The 15,342-nt window shown below is 38.4% G+C and overlaps 1 protein-coding gene across 5 annotated transcripts in view; it reads left to right on the top strand.

Moving 5' to 3' along the window:
* The window catches only part of ric1.L (RIC1 homolog, RAB6A GEF complex partner 1 L homeolog), a 61,936-nt gene extending 46,820 nt beyond the window's left edge, over window positions 1–15,116 (top strand). For 3 of the 5 annotated variants that reach the window (XM_018258225.2, XM_018258218.2, XM_041564052.1), the window contains exons 15-26: window positions 342–431; window positions 522–682; window positions 2,203–2,341; window positions 3,228–3,344; window positions 3,692–4,420; window positions 7,455–7,613; window positions 9,157–9,293; window positions 9,437–9,723; window positions 10,686–10,880; window positions 11,421–11,598; window positions 11,991–12,179; window positions 14,289–15,116. In XM_018258225.2, the coding sequence (XP_018113714.1) occupies window positions 342–431; window positions 522–682; window positions 2,203–2,341; window positions 3,228–3,344; window positions 3,692–4,420; window positions 7,455–7,613; window positions 9,157–9,293; window positions 9,437–9,723; window positions 10,686–10,880; window positions 11,421–11,598; window positions 11,991–12,179; window positions 14,289–14,574 (2,667 nt within the window). In that variant the 3' untranslated portion in view covers window positions 14,575–15,116. The remainder of the gene's footprint in view (window positions 1–341; window positions 432–521; window positions 683–2,202; window positions 2,342–3,227; window positions 3,345–3,691; window positions 4,421–7,454; window positions 7,614–9,156; window positions 9,294–9,436; window positions 9,724–10,685; window positions 10,881–11,420; window positions 11,599–11,990; window positions 12,180–14,288) is intronic. The other 2 variants (XM_018258233.2, XM_018258241.2) reach the window with 2 other exon arrangements.
* The last annotated feature ends 226 nt before the right edge of the window (window positions 15,117–15,342 follow it).

The following is a 15,342-nucleotide window of genomic DNA, read 5'->3' as shown; positions in this document are numbered from 1 at the left end:
TCAATTTGATATACAATTATTTTGACTGATGATCCAAAGTCCCCTTGGAATGGATGGGAATCTTACAGGAACAGTGAATCAGGCAAAAACATTTAAACGATAATTGGTAGGGTATGTCTCTGCAGAACTCTTCTCAATCACACTCACTGTAATATTTCTTAACCAGTTACTGAAAAAAAAAACCCAGTTCCTTTTTTTTTCTTTTTATAATATTTCCCTTGGATAGCTACAGTATAAACTTAATTCCCATCAGCAGATATGTATTACATTTGCCTACTTATCATGTAAGTGCAAATATTCATCTTGTCTAGATATTATATTTGTATTTTTTTGTACTTTAGGAGCAGAACATGGTAGTGAGTGGAGGATTGAGCTGGTGGAAGGAATTTATTGTCCTAGCCTGTTTTAATTTAAGCGAGCAACAAGAAGAGGTAAGAGTGAGAATTTGTGAATGTGTTTTGCTGCTGTGTCATTTACATATGTGTTAATAATTATTTATTTATTTTGAACCATTTATTTAGCTACGTGTATATCTGCGTACATCCAATCTGGACAATGCCTTTGCTCATGTCATCAAAGTGCAGTTGGAAACACTGTTGCTCAGTGTCTTCAGGGACATGGTGATCATCTTCCGAGCAGACTGCTCGATCTGCCTGTATAGTATTGAAAGGAAAAATGAGGGGTGAGTCCTGGATTATTTTGTAGCTTCTGAGTGTTGGTATGTATGTTTTGAATATACAATAGTTATGGGCTCTCTTATCTGAAAAGCTAGTTAATGATTTTTTTAAAAATCCCCCCCCCAGCAGTTTAGAATTTCAGCCGGGTTCACTGGGCTGAGTTAGGGCATTGCGCATGGGCATTAGGCCCCCCATTCTGATGCATACACAAGTTTTTGGGGTGATACAAAATTTTTCTTAATAACAAATTGTCACAAAATTGCTCCTGCCTGCTTGCTATAAATGTGTAATTCTAAGATTGAAGGAAACAAAATCTAAATAATAAATTTAGTGTAAATTGTGTTTATTTTGCTCAGCTAACATGATAGAAAAGATGATACTAACATGATAGAAAAACTTCTGTAACTCGAATGTTTTATAATTTACGAATAAGCTCGAATGTTTTACAGATTTGTGAGGTTTTACACTTCAAATTAACTCACAACTCGAATGTTTTCTAATTTATGAATAAACTCGAATGTAAAAAACTCGATTCAGTGTACTCGGGGAAAAACTTGAATTATCAAACTGATCAAGTTTTCCCTCTGAAAGAAACTCGAATCACTCAAATTAATCGAGTTTTCAAGCAAAACTCACCAAAAAAACGTAAACACCAGGAAGACTACAAAACTCTTCAAATGGTTCAAGAGACCTCTGCCATTGACTACTACATGACCGGGACAGGTTTTAGCTGGAGGCTTTTCAGATTCAACCTGTCCCGGTAAAATAAATCTCTAAAAATTTAGAGATTAAAAAAAACTTGGAAAAATTTGTGGGTTTTTTTTTTTAACTTGAAAATTTAAATTTTGACAAAAAAATGCCCTCAAAAACTCAAACTTTTCCGGTTAAATACAACTCGACCTGTAATAATTCTGCCCTTAGTACTCGGAATCCTGCAAAAAATTCTAGAATTTGGCTAAGGGAACCACATAAGGTAGTAGAGGGTACCTGGAGGTTTCTTTCTTTGTTTTCTGTTAGTTGGTGTTTATAGTATGTGCTTCTTCAAACAGTGCTTTGGATGTGCCTTGTCCAACACAATTAGCATAAACATAACAAAAATCCACTGGAGAGCAGATGCAGGTGCATATCTTGTGTGAGATCCATGGCACTACATATTTTGGACCATTAGGGGCAGTTTTATGCAGAAGGAGGCCTCCGTGGTCTGAAACATGTAGTGCCCTGCATTTCTAAATAAACTACACAAAATTTGCATCTATATCTGCTCTCCAGTGGATTTTTGTTATTTTCATTATACAAAATACTGAAATAAAAAGGGTTCTTTGTTAAAAAATTTCTATTTATATTACACTTTTATGAAAGCAATACCATTTACAGACTGATTCTGAATAAATGTGTCATGGGAGCCATATTTAGTGACAAGTTGTATTTCATTATATATACTTCATTTCATTTGGTTTATTTGCTGTTATGGAGTAACATGATATAGCTGAAGCACAAGGTGACTGGGTCTTTTTCTTCTTTACAGCCCTAATCCTTCTGTGTGTTTACAAGTCTTGCAAGAGGTATCCATGTCACGTTACATTCCCCACCCTTCACTTGTGGTGTCCGTTACCTTAACGTCGGTGAGAACAGAGACTGGTATCTCGCTAAAAATGCTCCAGCAGGTACAGTTGCTATTAGATCACATATACTAAAAACTAAGGTTTTGGACATGCATAGATCTAGAATACATGCAACAAAGATTCTTTTACAGCCAATATTTAATGGAAATTTTTTTTTTAATGTTACTGTCTCCTAATGTGCATTTGTTTATAATATAAACTGAACTGAAGTTGAACTGAAGAAGCTGCTCGGATGAGTAGTGAAACGTCTTCATTGATTACTCAGCAAGTCCAGTTGTTTTTAGATTGACCTATACTAGATATGTTTATAATATAGTGAATAAAGTACCCCCTCTTGTAAAATATAAGGATATTCTAAATAACCGGAGGCGGAGTGATTTTATATAGGTCATGGAACTCCGAGGTCACTTTTAATATCCTCATATTTTGCAACAGGGGGTACTTTATTTTAGGGATGCACCGAATCCACTATTTTGGATTCAGCCAAACCCCCGAATCCTTTGTGAAAGATTCGGCCGAATACCGAACTGAATCTGAATACTAATTTGCATATGCAAATTAGGGGTGCGAAGGGGAAAACCTTTTTTAGATGTTAAAGAATTCACGCAGTTTTCCTTTCCGCCCCTAATTTGCATATGCGGATTCGGTTCGGCCGGGTAGAAGGATTCGGCCGAATCCTGCTGAAAAAGGCTGAATCCTGGATTCGTGCATCCCTACTTTATTTATTATAATACACAAGTTTCAGCGAGTCATGTGACATCACTAAACTAGCAGATGACTTCACTAAGCACCATTTATAAGGAAATATTTACAGGATATTCGTGGCTCTTGTGTATTATAAAGATATACATATACTACCAGCATATATGTTTGTTAAACAGGTTAAACATAAAAGTTATATGAAAAAATTGATTCATTTCTGTTTCAGGCATGTGATGCAGAAAGCATTATGTTGAATCTAGCTGGTCAGCTGATTATGCTGCAAAGAGATAGGTCTGGCCCTCAAATTCGAGAAAAAGAGGCTAGGACCCATCAGCATAAACTAGTAAGTAATGAAGCACATTACATCTGCAAGGAGGCATCTTCATATTTTTAATGTTCTCATTAATGTTCTACATGTTTTTATTTTTTTTAATGTTGAACTTTACCAACAAAATCGTGACTTTACTGTTGTTATTTTGTGTAAGTGACCCCAAGTTTTCTGTAGGCGTCCTCTTTTAAAATATAGAAATTGTAACTTACAGGTCCAGTGTTCGATGAATGTAGTACAGAGGAATCAGGCTGATGGAATCATGGCTATGTTTGTCATGAATAGCAAACGCTCATTATTTTAATGAAGCAACCAATTTTCAGCTCCATTTTGTTGTTTACTTCTTTTTTTATTTTTTCTAGTTACCTTTTTGTGCTCCCGTGGTCCTTGCACAGTCTGTAGAAAATGTTTGGAGCACCTGTCGGGCCAACAAACAGAAACGGCACCTTTTGGAAGCCCTTTGGCTGAGCTGTGGTGGAGCTGGCATGAAAGTGTGGCTTCCTTTGTTTCCCAGGGATCACCGTAAACCACATTCCTTTCTGTCCAAACGCATCATGCTGCCTTTTCACATAAATATTTACCCACTTGCAGTTCTGTTTGAAGATGCCCTTGTTCTTGGAGCCATCAATGAGACTGTTGCTTACGACTGTTTAAATAACCTCAGCACTTCCAGTGAACATTTAGAAGTCCAGTTTCCTTTCTGTATTGTGGAGAGGACATCCCAGATCTACCTCCATCACATTTTACGCCAGCTGTTAGTCAGGAACTTAGGGGAGCAGGCTCTGCTTCTGGCCCAGTCGTGTGCAGCTCTTCCTTACTTTCCTCATGTGCTAGAACTGATGCTCCATGAAGTACTGGAAGAAGAAGCTACCTCACGGGAGCCTATTCCCGACCCTTTGCTTCCCACTGTGGCAAAGTTCATTACAGAGTTTCCACTTTTCTTGCAAACCGTGGTACATTGTGCACGGAAGACAGAATATGCTCTGTGGAATTACCTTTTTGCTGCTGTTGGTAATCCCAAGGACTTGTTTGAGGAGTGCCTAATGGCTCAGGACCTAGAAACAGCTGCCTCTTATCTCATCATCCTCCAGGTATTACCACAAACAATTCTAACATTCATCATTACAAAAGTGCCTGTAAGCACAGAGCTTCAGTATGGGATTTTTTTTTAAAGTTGTGGATAACAATACTATTTGAGTCAAAAAATTCTCCTAGTGAATATTAAGCCGCCTACAATGGGAGGGAGCTCAAATACGCATGAATTTCAATGATTCCAAAGGAAAAAAATGTAGGCACAGAACATGAGAAGGAATGTAAAAATATTTAAATTAGCATTTTGCCATTTCAAAATGAGCATTTGCATCAGAATTTGTGATACATTATAATTGTTAGCTATAACCTAGCCATATAATATGAGTGGCCAGCCACGATTCAGTAGGGCTGTAGGGCCTTCATTTATTTAGATAAGTACTAAACACTTTTAATTTAGCTTAAAGGAGAACTAAAGTTAAACTAAAGAAGTAGCTAGAAATGTTGTACATTATGTTTTGGGCTTCTGTACCAGCCCAAGGCAACCATGGCCCTTTAGCAGTAAAGATCTGTGTCTACAAATATGCCCCAGTAGCTCCCCATCTTCTATTCTGCTAATTCAATGCACATGCTCTGTGCTGCTGACACTTACTGAACTTAGGGACCCACTCACAATATACAGTATGCATAGAATAGAAATGTTACAATATAAGGCTGATTAGTAATTAATACAGATAGTTACTACATGGCAACACAGAAACCAGTGCAACTAGCAACAGAATTTAATAATTAGACCTGTAGTATCAGCTTATATTACAGACCAACCTCATTTTCTGCTTGATAATTAGTGACGACCCCTAAGCTTAGCTTCTCAACCGCTGCTCAGAGCCCACTGAGCATGTGAGTGTCACGGACACTTTCCAAGATGGTGAGCCCTGTGTGTCTGAAGTCCTGAATCATTGCTGCTATTGACAAGCTGAAACTTTAGGCTGGTGCAGTAAGTACAGTATATAAAATATGGCATTTTAGCCATAGTAATTTTTAGGGTTGAGTTCTCCTTTACAGGAAAACTATACCACAGAATGAATACTTAAAGGAGAATTCAACCGTAAAGTAAAAAAAAAAACCTCCCCCCCATCCTACATAGACCCCCCCCCAGCCTAGCTCCTACCCCGGCCAAATGCCCCTTACTCTTTCCTTACCCCTCGGTGCTGATTCAGTCCAGTGGAGTTCACGGCAGCCATCTTCTTCACTTTGGGAAGTAATTGTCGTATCGGTGCATGCATAGTTGGAGCAATTTTCTGTTTTGTGACAACTGCGCATGCGGCGAAAGTCACGAAAATTGCTGAATTGCCGCTCTCATTTCAAAGATTACCGAAGAGCTGGAAGATGTCTTATGTGAACTCCGCTGGCCAGAATCTGCACTGGGGGAGTAAGTAAAGAAATAGCCTGGGGTAGCAGCTAGGCTGGGAGGGGGGAGCAGGGAGGGGGGCCACCATTTTGTGATGGTCTGTGTGCTGTCTCAGAGATCAATGGACCAGAAATAACGCAGTGACCAGTAACCAATCAGTGACTTGAGGGGTCCAAATGTTATAACTGTTGCTTTTGAATCTGAGCTGAATGCTGAGGATCAATTGCAAACTCACTGAACAGTTATGTCCCATGTAGGGATGCACCGAATCCACTATTTTGGATTCAGCCAAACCCCCGAATCCTTTGCAAAAGATTCGGCCGAATACTGAACCGAATCTGAATCCTAATTTGCATATGCAAATTAGGGGTGGGAAGGTGAAAACAGTTTTTACTTCCTTTTTTTTTTTGACAAAAAGTCATGCGATTTCCCTCCCCGCCCCTACTTTACATATGAAAATTAGGATTTGAATTCCGTTCGGCCAGGCAGAAGGATTTGGCTGAATCCAAATCCATCTGAAAAAGGCCGAATCCCGAACCGAATCGTGGATTTGGTGCATCCCTAGTCCCATGTGACCCCCCTTATAGTCAATGACTAACTCAGAGTTAGAGAGCTGAAAAGCAGGAAGGTATGTTATGTTAGACATCCACTCACTCTAGTCTTTTTTTTTTTTAGCTAGCTAACTAACTATATTAGAAGCATTTTTTATTTTGCACAGCCTATCTATTTACCCAGTTTTGGTTTTTACACTGAATTGTTCCTTTAAGTGCTAATAAACAGATGTTAAATGTCACCAATGGCTCTTTTCACACATATAGAACATTGTAAGCCTCATAAAAAAATAGTTATATTGCCATGAAACATTGTTTGCAGAAGCTGAACATTTTCATAAATATTTTAATTTCCCTTATTTTCTGCACTAGAAAACAGCAAAGATCAGGACATCATATGCACTGTTGTATGTTGACCAATGAGTGTTGATCAGCATTAGTAGTCATACTTTTATAGAATCAGCAGGTGCATGCGTGAAAGTATTAGGTCAGTCGTATTAGGCCTTGTCTATGCTATAGTGGAGGAGGTTTATTTATTTCTTGCTTTAGTCTTTTTTGTTTGCCAGGAAGTCTTTTCATTCATTGGATGGCATAGTTAGTACTGTTGTTGGTCTTTGGCGGGGGAATTACAGTCTCTCTTTTCCTTAGTGACTTATGTACCAGTATTTAAAGGGCAACTCCACAAAAACATAACTTGAGCTTTTTGAAAAGTAAAAATAATTTAAGCAACTTTGCCAATATACATCATTTTTTTATGATTTGTAATGGTTTCTAACAGTTCCCTAAGCCTAGCCCCCTGCTCTCCTTCCTTAATCTTCTCTTTATCCTCTTGTAGCACTTGTTTGCCACGGTCAACTTCCAGCAATTTTCTGCATTTTAGGAAAGTGTTAAGATCAGAAGGAGTAGCCTGCTTTAGGCTCACAACCTGTTCCCTTGACACATTATCCCTTATTCTTCTGTTTTATTTTGTAACCATGTTTTGAGCAGTGTTTGTTAAAAAGTGTTGTAAACCAATGTGTGACTTGCTGGCACTATAGAAATGAATGATTATGATTAGGCGACCAGAAGAAGTTGTCTCTTTCTGCCTTATTAAAAATGGGCCTTCACTAATCTAGCATCATATTGTTTTTACAGAACATGGAGGCAGCCGCTGTCAGCAGGCAGCATGCTACCCTTTTATTTAATACTGCTTTGGAGCAGGGAAAATGGGATCTCTGCAGACACATGATCAGATTCCTAAAAGCTATTGGTTCTGGAGAAATGGAAACCCCACCTGCGACTCCCACCACACAGGTAAATCTGTTTTACAGTTTTTTGTGGGTTTTCTTATATTTTTTTCTTGGAGCTTTCCTCCTTTCTAAATGGTTTCCCCAACCCCAGAAATTGGGTTTGGACCAATATAGCAGAACTAGTTTCAGTCCCCTCCCCCAGAAGTGTGACTAATATGGAGCGACTCCCAGCACCTGTCCCAACTCTGTATTAAAAAGAAATCGACTTCTAATATCGGCATATTTTTCAAGAGGGCGGTTATAATGCATATGTTTCATTGAGTCATGTGACATCTTTAAGCATCAGTTATAACTGATGACATCACTAAGCACTATTTATAAGGATTATAAATTATACATTTATAAATTGATATACAGGGTATTATAATTATATAGTGGATAATGTACCCCCTACTGTAATTGATAAAGATATTATGTTACCGAGGAGTTATGTGACCATATAAAAGCACGAGGCCGAAGGCCGAGTGCTTTTATACAGGTCACATAACTCTGAGGTGACTATTAATATCTTTATAAATTTTAAGTAGGGGGTACATTATCCATTATAATCTAAAGTTTCTGAGTTCAGCTTTTACTTCCTGAAGATTTCTGTGTTTGATTAATGCCAATGAACTAGTCTATTTTGCTGGTGTCTCTCCTTGTTTATTTTTATCTTTCCCTGCAGCGCTTTTAAGAGGCTAGGTACCTGTATTTATTCTTGCTTTCTTCAGGTTCTTTTAAAGTAGCCCGCTCTGTGTGACGTCTTCCACTGCATCAGAGATGGCTGAAGGCAAGGGAAGGAGGGGAAGTTTGATAGTGGGAGGGGGTGGGAGCGGCAGAACTAACAAGAGCGAATAGTGTCAGGATGTGAGAGAGGCAGAAAGACTGTGACTGGAGAAGGAGCAGAAGAGGGAGATAGACGTAGACGAGCAAGTCTGAAGTTTTGTTAGCTGGAGGGTGGTATAGGCAGAAGTAACGATCGACTAAAGAATGACAGGGTGTGGGAGGGGCTTGGGGGGGAGCGGTAGAGGGAGAGAGACGCAGACTGAGGGAGATTAGAGGTGGACGGGGAACAGAAGAGTGAGAGAAATGCTGAGGGAGGAAACGGCAGAGGGTGGGAGAGTGGGGAAAAAAGTGTGCAAGACTGTAATAGAAGGCACGAGGGAGCACATCACGTGATGGAGGAAGTGATAAGTGAGGTGGACAGACAGGAAGAAAAGCTGCAGGTAGCGTGCGTCAGTGACCACTGCTGACTCATTGAGTTATAAACGGCACGTTCTGACGCCAGAATGCGCTGTTTATAAGGATATAATTTACTGTCTGGTCCCATAGGGAAATGACCAGACTGTAGATTATATAATTATATTATAACTATATATAATTATATATATATATATATATATATATATATATATATATATATATATATATAATCTTAATTTAGAACTTATATTATATTATATTTATAAATTATACTATTTATTAGGATTTACAGGATATCCATGACTTTTTGTTTTCTGCAGCTAGGCAGGAATTTCTGTACACTGTTAACCTTTATTTTTTCTTAGGAACCAAGCTCCACTAGTGGCTTTGAATTCTTTAGGCATCGCAGTATCAGTTTATCTCAGTCTGCTGAGAATTTTCCTGCTGGAAAGTCTAATCTCCAAAAAACCCATAGCATGCCCTCTGCAGCTGCTGGAAAAAGGTAATCACTAGGGGTCATTTTCACATACCTTTATGTATATGAGTATGCATCCACATGAGCTCATTCAGTCTTGGACCAGCCTTTCCATCTCTTATTTATACTGTCCTGCATGTAGGAAGTATAATTAATGTTGTGTTTCTTAGGTGGAGTAAAGACAGTGACTGTGCAGAGAACATGTACATTGATATGATGCTGTGGAGGCATGCTCGGCGACTTCTAGAAGAGATCCGTCTAAAGGACCTTGGTTGTTTTGCTGCACAGTTAGGGTTTGAGCTCATTGGCTGGCTGTGTAAAGAGCGCACACGTGCTGCCCGTGTTGATGACTTTGTCACTTCCTTGAAAAAGCTTCATAAGGATTTCCTCTGGCCCTTCCCTGTGATTCCGGTCTCGTCAATCAATTCTCCATTTAAGAATGGAAAATTTAAGACAGGTATGTTCTTAATAAAAAGAAAAACTGTTCTACGAAGGCACATGCACACAAAATGGTTTAGAGCTTCTACTTTATGGTCTTCTTGTAGCACAAGTGTATCACTCTCCCTTAAGATCTACAACCTCCAAAGTTATATGGGGCATGGAGGACTGGAGACTGATAAGCAACAAGGTGGTGAAAAATAGTGTGGAGGGAATTTTTACTTCAACCTGCAAAAGATTTAGGACTTTATAAATTAAATGGTGGATGCTCTAATGCTCCATAACACGGTCCCATTTTGTCTGCTAGCTCTGGCTTGAGTGTTTGATGTGAAGGAGCATTGTTAGCTTTGGTTCCATGTATTTTTACAATATGGGTCTAAAATGCAGACAAGCTATATTGTCTGCCACCACTAACCCTACATTTTCCTTTATAGCAGCTTTTTTTCTAGAGCCCATTCATTATTCTGCAGCCACATTGTTTTATTAGCATGACTTCTGCAGGTGATGCCTGGAGACTGATGGGATACTCAGGGAATGTATTTTAGGTTTTGCAGAGATCTATGGTACATGTGCTCCAAAGCCTCAGGAGAAAAATCTTGTTCTATTTATTGTTTTTGCTTGTCCTCACTTGTGTTACTACAGATATGTCACCATAAGTGTCCTCTAAATCTGGTTCTTTTTCCCCATATGAGTTGGGTATGTTGTGTAGAACTGTAGATATGTCTCTAAGTAAAAAAACGAGCTTCTTCCAGACTATTTACGTAAACCCCAAAGGAGATGCAAATGTATTTGTGTATTGTAATTGTGTGCTTTAGAGAAGACTGATAACTGATAGTTACTGCTGCAATTCCCTCTAACTTGACATTTTGGTAATGGTTTAGGGACAGTAAACATTTTGTAACAACACATGTTGCTTATGTTAGTTCATGAAGTGGTTTTATGGATTCTTATGGACACTCTCTTTATTGCTTTTTGCTCTAGCAGTTGGCGAACAGTTCCTGAAATCCCAGTCAGCCGATGGGTTCCTGAACATGGATGTAGAGACTCCCATTCCCAGTGCTGTTCGTGGTCATAGTTGGATGGGCAGCCTGGGTACATCCCAGAGAGAGATGGACAGTACCTCATCCCACAGTCCCCATACCCAAGATGCTTTCCTCTCCCCTTTAATGAATAAAGGTTAGTCTTTTTGTTCTATTTAATGTGTGTCTTTAAATCTCAGTGTTTTAAACCAGTGATTGCTACATTAAAAAGGGTTGTTCACCACCTTTTTTTTTTTTTTAGTTCAGTTGTTTTCACATTGTTCACCAGAAATAAAGACTTTTTCCAGTTTCTTTCTATTTTCTATGTGTGACCGTTCTTCTAATATTGAAGTTTAAAGTGTCATTTTTCACCTTCTAAAATAGCTCTGGGAGGGGGGGTCGCCGACTCTGTAAACTGTTCTAAATTGCTACATTTAGTTGATACATTTCTTATCTTTGTCCCTGCTGAGTAGTTTCATTAAAGGCATCTGTTAGAATTTACACAAAAGTTGCTAATACTCCAGAGATGCTGCTGAGAAATGTATCAACTAATGTAGCAAAATTGTGACAGTTCAGACTCTGCACCTGGATTACTGAGCTGCCAGACTAAAACACCAGAGACAGGGACATTAAACTTTAAACCCAGTTTATCTTTCGTCGCAAGTGCCTTATGATAATTTACATTGTTTTGTTGCAGCAGATGAATGCAGTATTGGCTCAGCAACTGACCTTACAGAGACAAGCTCCATGATCGATGGGGACTGGACAATGGTAGATGAGAATTTCTCTACCTTGAGTTTGACACAGTCAGAGCTGGAACACATTTCAATGGAACTTGCTAATAAAGGACCTCACAAGTCACAAGTTCAGTTGCGGTAAACCATTCAGATTATTTGCCACTGTCACAGGAACAGAGATGCATATTTATCAAAGGATCAACTTTCTCTTTCACTCATTTATAAATACTCTTTTAAAAATCCCATAGAAATGAATAAATAGTGGTGGAATTTCACTCTAGAGGACTGTGGCGCCCTCTAACTATACTCTTTGATAAATATACCCCTTGTTGTCTTGCATCTTTATAGGAAAGCAATATAGCATTGTAAATGTACCAATAAGGGCACACGGCTCTAATAATTTTTTGTTATATTAACCACATTCACTTTTTTTGTTATATTATTTTTCTTTTAAACTTTGTTGTTGTTTTTCATGTTTACTTATCTAAACAAAGCTATTCTGTTCTATATCTCCTATTATATCTACACAGATACTTGCTACATGTATTTATGGAGGCAGGCTGCCTGGAATGGTGTGTGATAATTGGCCTGATACTTCGGGAATCTTCAGTCATTAACCAGGTAATAAACTTGCTGCAGTGTCCAGAGGTGGCAGAGGAGATGTTACAAGGCATACAGACTGGGCTGCAAGCTGTGGATATTTGGGCTACCACTGACTGGTGAGTGAGGCTTTCTCTAATTGTACAGTTCTCTTAATACCTTATACCCATGAAACCGGCAGCTGTTCTCTATGTCAACAAATATCTAGATGTAACTTTTTTACCTCTTAATGGGGATTTATTGTGGAAATGAAAATTTAATATAAGCTTCATCTCACTGAAATAAGACACTTTCTTAATACAATCAATTAAAAATACTGTACCATTTAAGAAATAATCAAGTAATTATTCAGTATCTCACTCTCCATAACCTGTGGATAAACAATTGCAGCAGCACTCCGATATGTGAAAAAAACTTTTTATGCGTGCAACAACGGCAACGTTTCGGACTATTCCAGTCCTTTATCACTCTCCATAACCTGTCACTCTGGGGTCTGGTTCAGATTCTGTTTGATAGCTAGGTCTAATACCTCTTTTAGGGGGACTCCCTTTCTTAGCATAATAACTCAAATAAACAACTCCAGCACAAACAAAGGGTAACAAAATAACAAACTCTGGTAAACACCCTGCACGCAGAGAAACAGGATTTCCATCAGAGCCGGTTATTTTTAAAGATTGAGCACCTAGGGTGAGGGTGCAACCCCCCCGAAGGATGTATTAAAATTGTCAATCAAAAATTGACTCCACCTACTGCATGAATACAAAATGGAGAGAGACAGGTTGCTTTGAGGGGGAGAGTTAATTGTATTTTGTTTCTTATTTCAGCAAGATGAAGCCTATATTCAATTTTCATTTTCGTGATAGATCCCCTTTAAGAACAGACTAAAACAGACTAGAATGGTTTGTGAGCTATTGCCTGTAAATGTTAAAAGGAGGGGCTGTTTACTGTTTGTCACTGCATGGTGTAATAAAGGGTTTTCCAAACCATGAGTCTCCGATCCATTCTGATAATGTGAAACTTTTTCTTACAATAGAATATACTGTAGTCAGTGAAACAAGGTGCATATCTGATTAACCAGATTCTGTGCAACAAAGCTAATTAAGTAGATGATGCTAAAGGATCCTGACAATTCTCATTCAACTAAGGAGAGAAGTGCAGGAATCATAGGATTTATACAAGTATTGAGTCTGCATCTGAGATAGGCTGTAAGTCTCTTTGAGTTGCAGTTTCCTTTCCAAAATGTTTGCTGAGTTTTGCTTGTGTTTGATAAAGAAGGTAAAAGTAATTTGCTGGGAAACCTCTATATTCTGCTAACTTCAAAGCCACTGCTGCTTTATATAATCTGGCAGTTTTGTTTAATTACATTATAGAAATGTGGGGAGGTTATATACTGTTATGCAGGCAAATATCTTTGTTCATACTTCATAAATACATTTGCAGTCATGATTTTGGATCATTGTCTTGTAATATAAAATCACTTTTCTCCTGTTTTCTTCACTGACTATGGGATATTAGCTTGGTAGAATATTTTCTTCCACTTATCCACACTATATTTCTTCTGCCATTTGCTGCCACACAACCCCAAAGCAGAATTGCTCCACCCCCATGTTTAACTGGTGGCCCAGTGTTCTGCTCTTCCCAAGTGTACCTTTAATAACTGTAAAGACTAAGGGGCAAATCTATAAAACTCGCCAGTGACGGCTTCACTCGCATCGCAACACTTTGCCAGGCGTAGATTCGCCAGGACGACGCTAATTCACTAAGATCCGAAGTTGCATCCAGAGCGCCGAACGCTGGCGAAGTAGCGATAGCATTACTGCGGCAAGCGAAGTTGCGCTAGCGTTGCTTAATTTGCATACAGCGTGAAGTTAAAGTACAATGGACGTATATGTTGTAGCAAATACACTACACTACATAAGCTCAGAAAACCTTAATAAAATAAAGTTGTTATATTGCTCTACACATGAGCTCAGTATATAGTTTATGAGCCATATGTTAGGAAATGTAGGGGGGAAGCCGGTTATCCCAAAAAAATGTAACACTATTTTTCAGCCTGTCATCCTGAAAAAGGAAAAGGTACTAGCATTTTTTGTGACTTAGAGAAAAATGTTCAACTATTTTTTTTGAGGAACTCCTATCTACTCTATTGCACTTCGCCTTATCATTCTTCCATTACATTAAATATTTTCAGTGATTGTTCTAATTCTCTTTTTTGCATTATTTTGCAGCCCTGGGTACAAACCATTTCTAAACATCATTAAACCTCCACTGCAAAAACTGAGTGCAGCAACCGTGGAGCAAGTACAGGCTGAAGCCTTCCAACCGACTATGCCGATCAAATTCACAGAGCAATCTAGTCCCTGTACTGAAGAAAGTCGCATCTCTACTAGTCACAGTATCAGCCCACAAAGTGACACCAGCAGTGTTAGTGGCATTAGGCATGAAGAGGACTTCTCAAGACAAGAAACAGAGGAGACTTCTCAAGAAGGGAACTACGATTGTATTGTTTCCTAGCAAACAGACAAGCTTTGAATAGGAAAAATTGGAGCAGTATTACTGACTTCTTTACCAGTGGTTAATTGCACTGTGAATAACATTGGATTGGGTATGAACACACTACCCATTGGTTGGTTTCCAAGAAACCATCACTTTAAAGAAAAGTTAAAGCCTTATTATTCCTACTTGTGTCTTGAGATTTATTTTTAATTTTTATTATTCATAATTTTTTCTGACAAATACTTTCATATCTGAGAAGCAAATGTGATAATGACCAAAAATTAGGCAATGGCGTGACGGTGTGCATTTTTTTTTGTCATTGTGGTTATGGAGGTTACCACAGAAATGCATCATAAAATCAAGATGGAACCACTTGGCTGGTTAACAGGCCCCAACATTTTTTTCTTCTTCTACCTTTGTGCTGTGCTGTTGGTGTATACACTTTAAATACATTCTATTGGCTTGATTTACTTTAAGCTTAGATGGATGTTCTTGCAGTTCTGCACATATTACACTTTACATTTGTTTTGAGACTTATTTTAAGGGCAGGGTGTGATAATGATGTTGAGTAAAAAAGGGAAAAACTTTTTTATTTTATTTTCACAGTTTACCACATCCATTTTTTTTGGTGAAGGCTCAAATAACTTTAAAGGGATACTGTCATGGGAAAACATGTTTTTTTTTTTTTCAAAACGCATCAGTTAATAGTGCTGCTCCAGCAGAATTCTGCACTGAAATCCATTTTTCAAAAGATTTTTTTTTATTTCATTTTGAAATCTGACATTG

Source organism: Xenopus laevis, chromosome 1L (genome assembly GCF_017654675.1).
Source record: "Xenopus laevis strain J_2021 chromosome 1L, Xenopus_laevis_v10.1, whole genome shotgun sequence".
NCBI classification, from domain to species: Eukaryota; Metazoa; Chordata; class Amphibia; order Anura; family Pipidae; genus Xenopus; species Xenopus laevis.
Note: the sequence above shows the minus strand (reverse complement) of the source record. Positions and strands in the feature narration are given on the sequence as shown.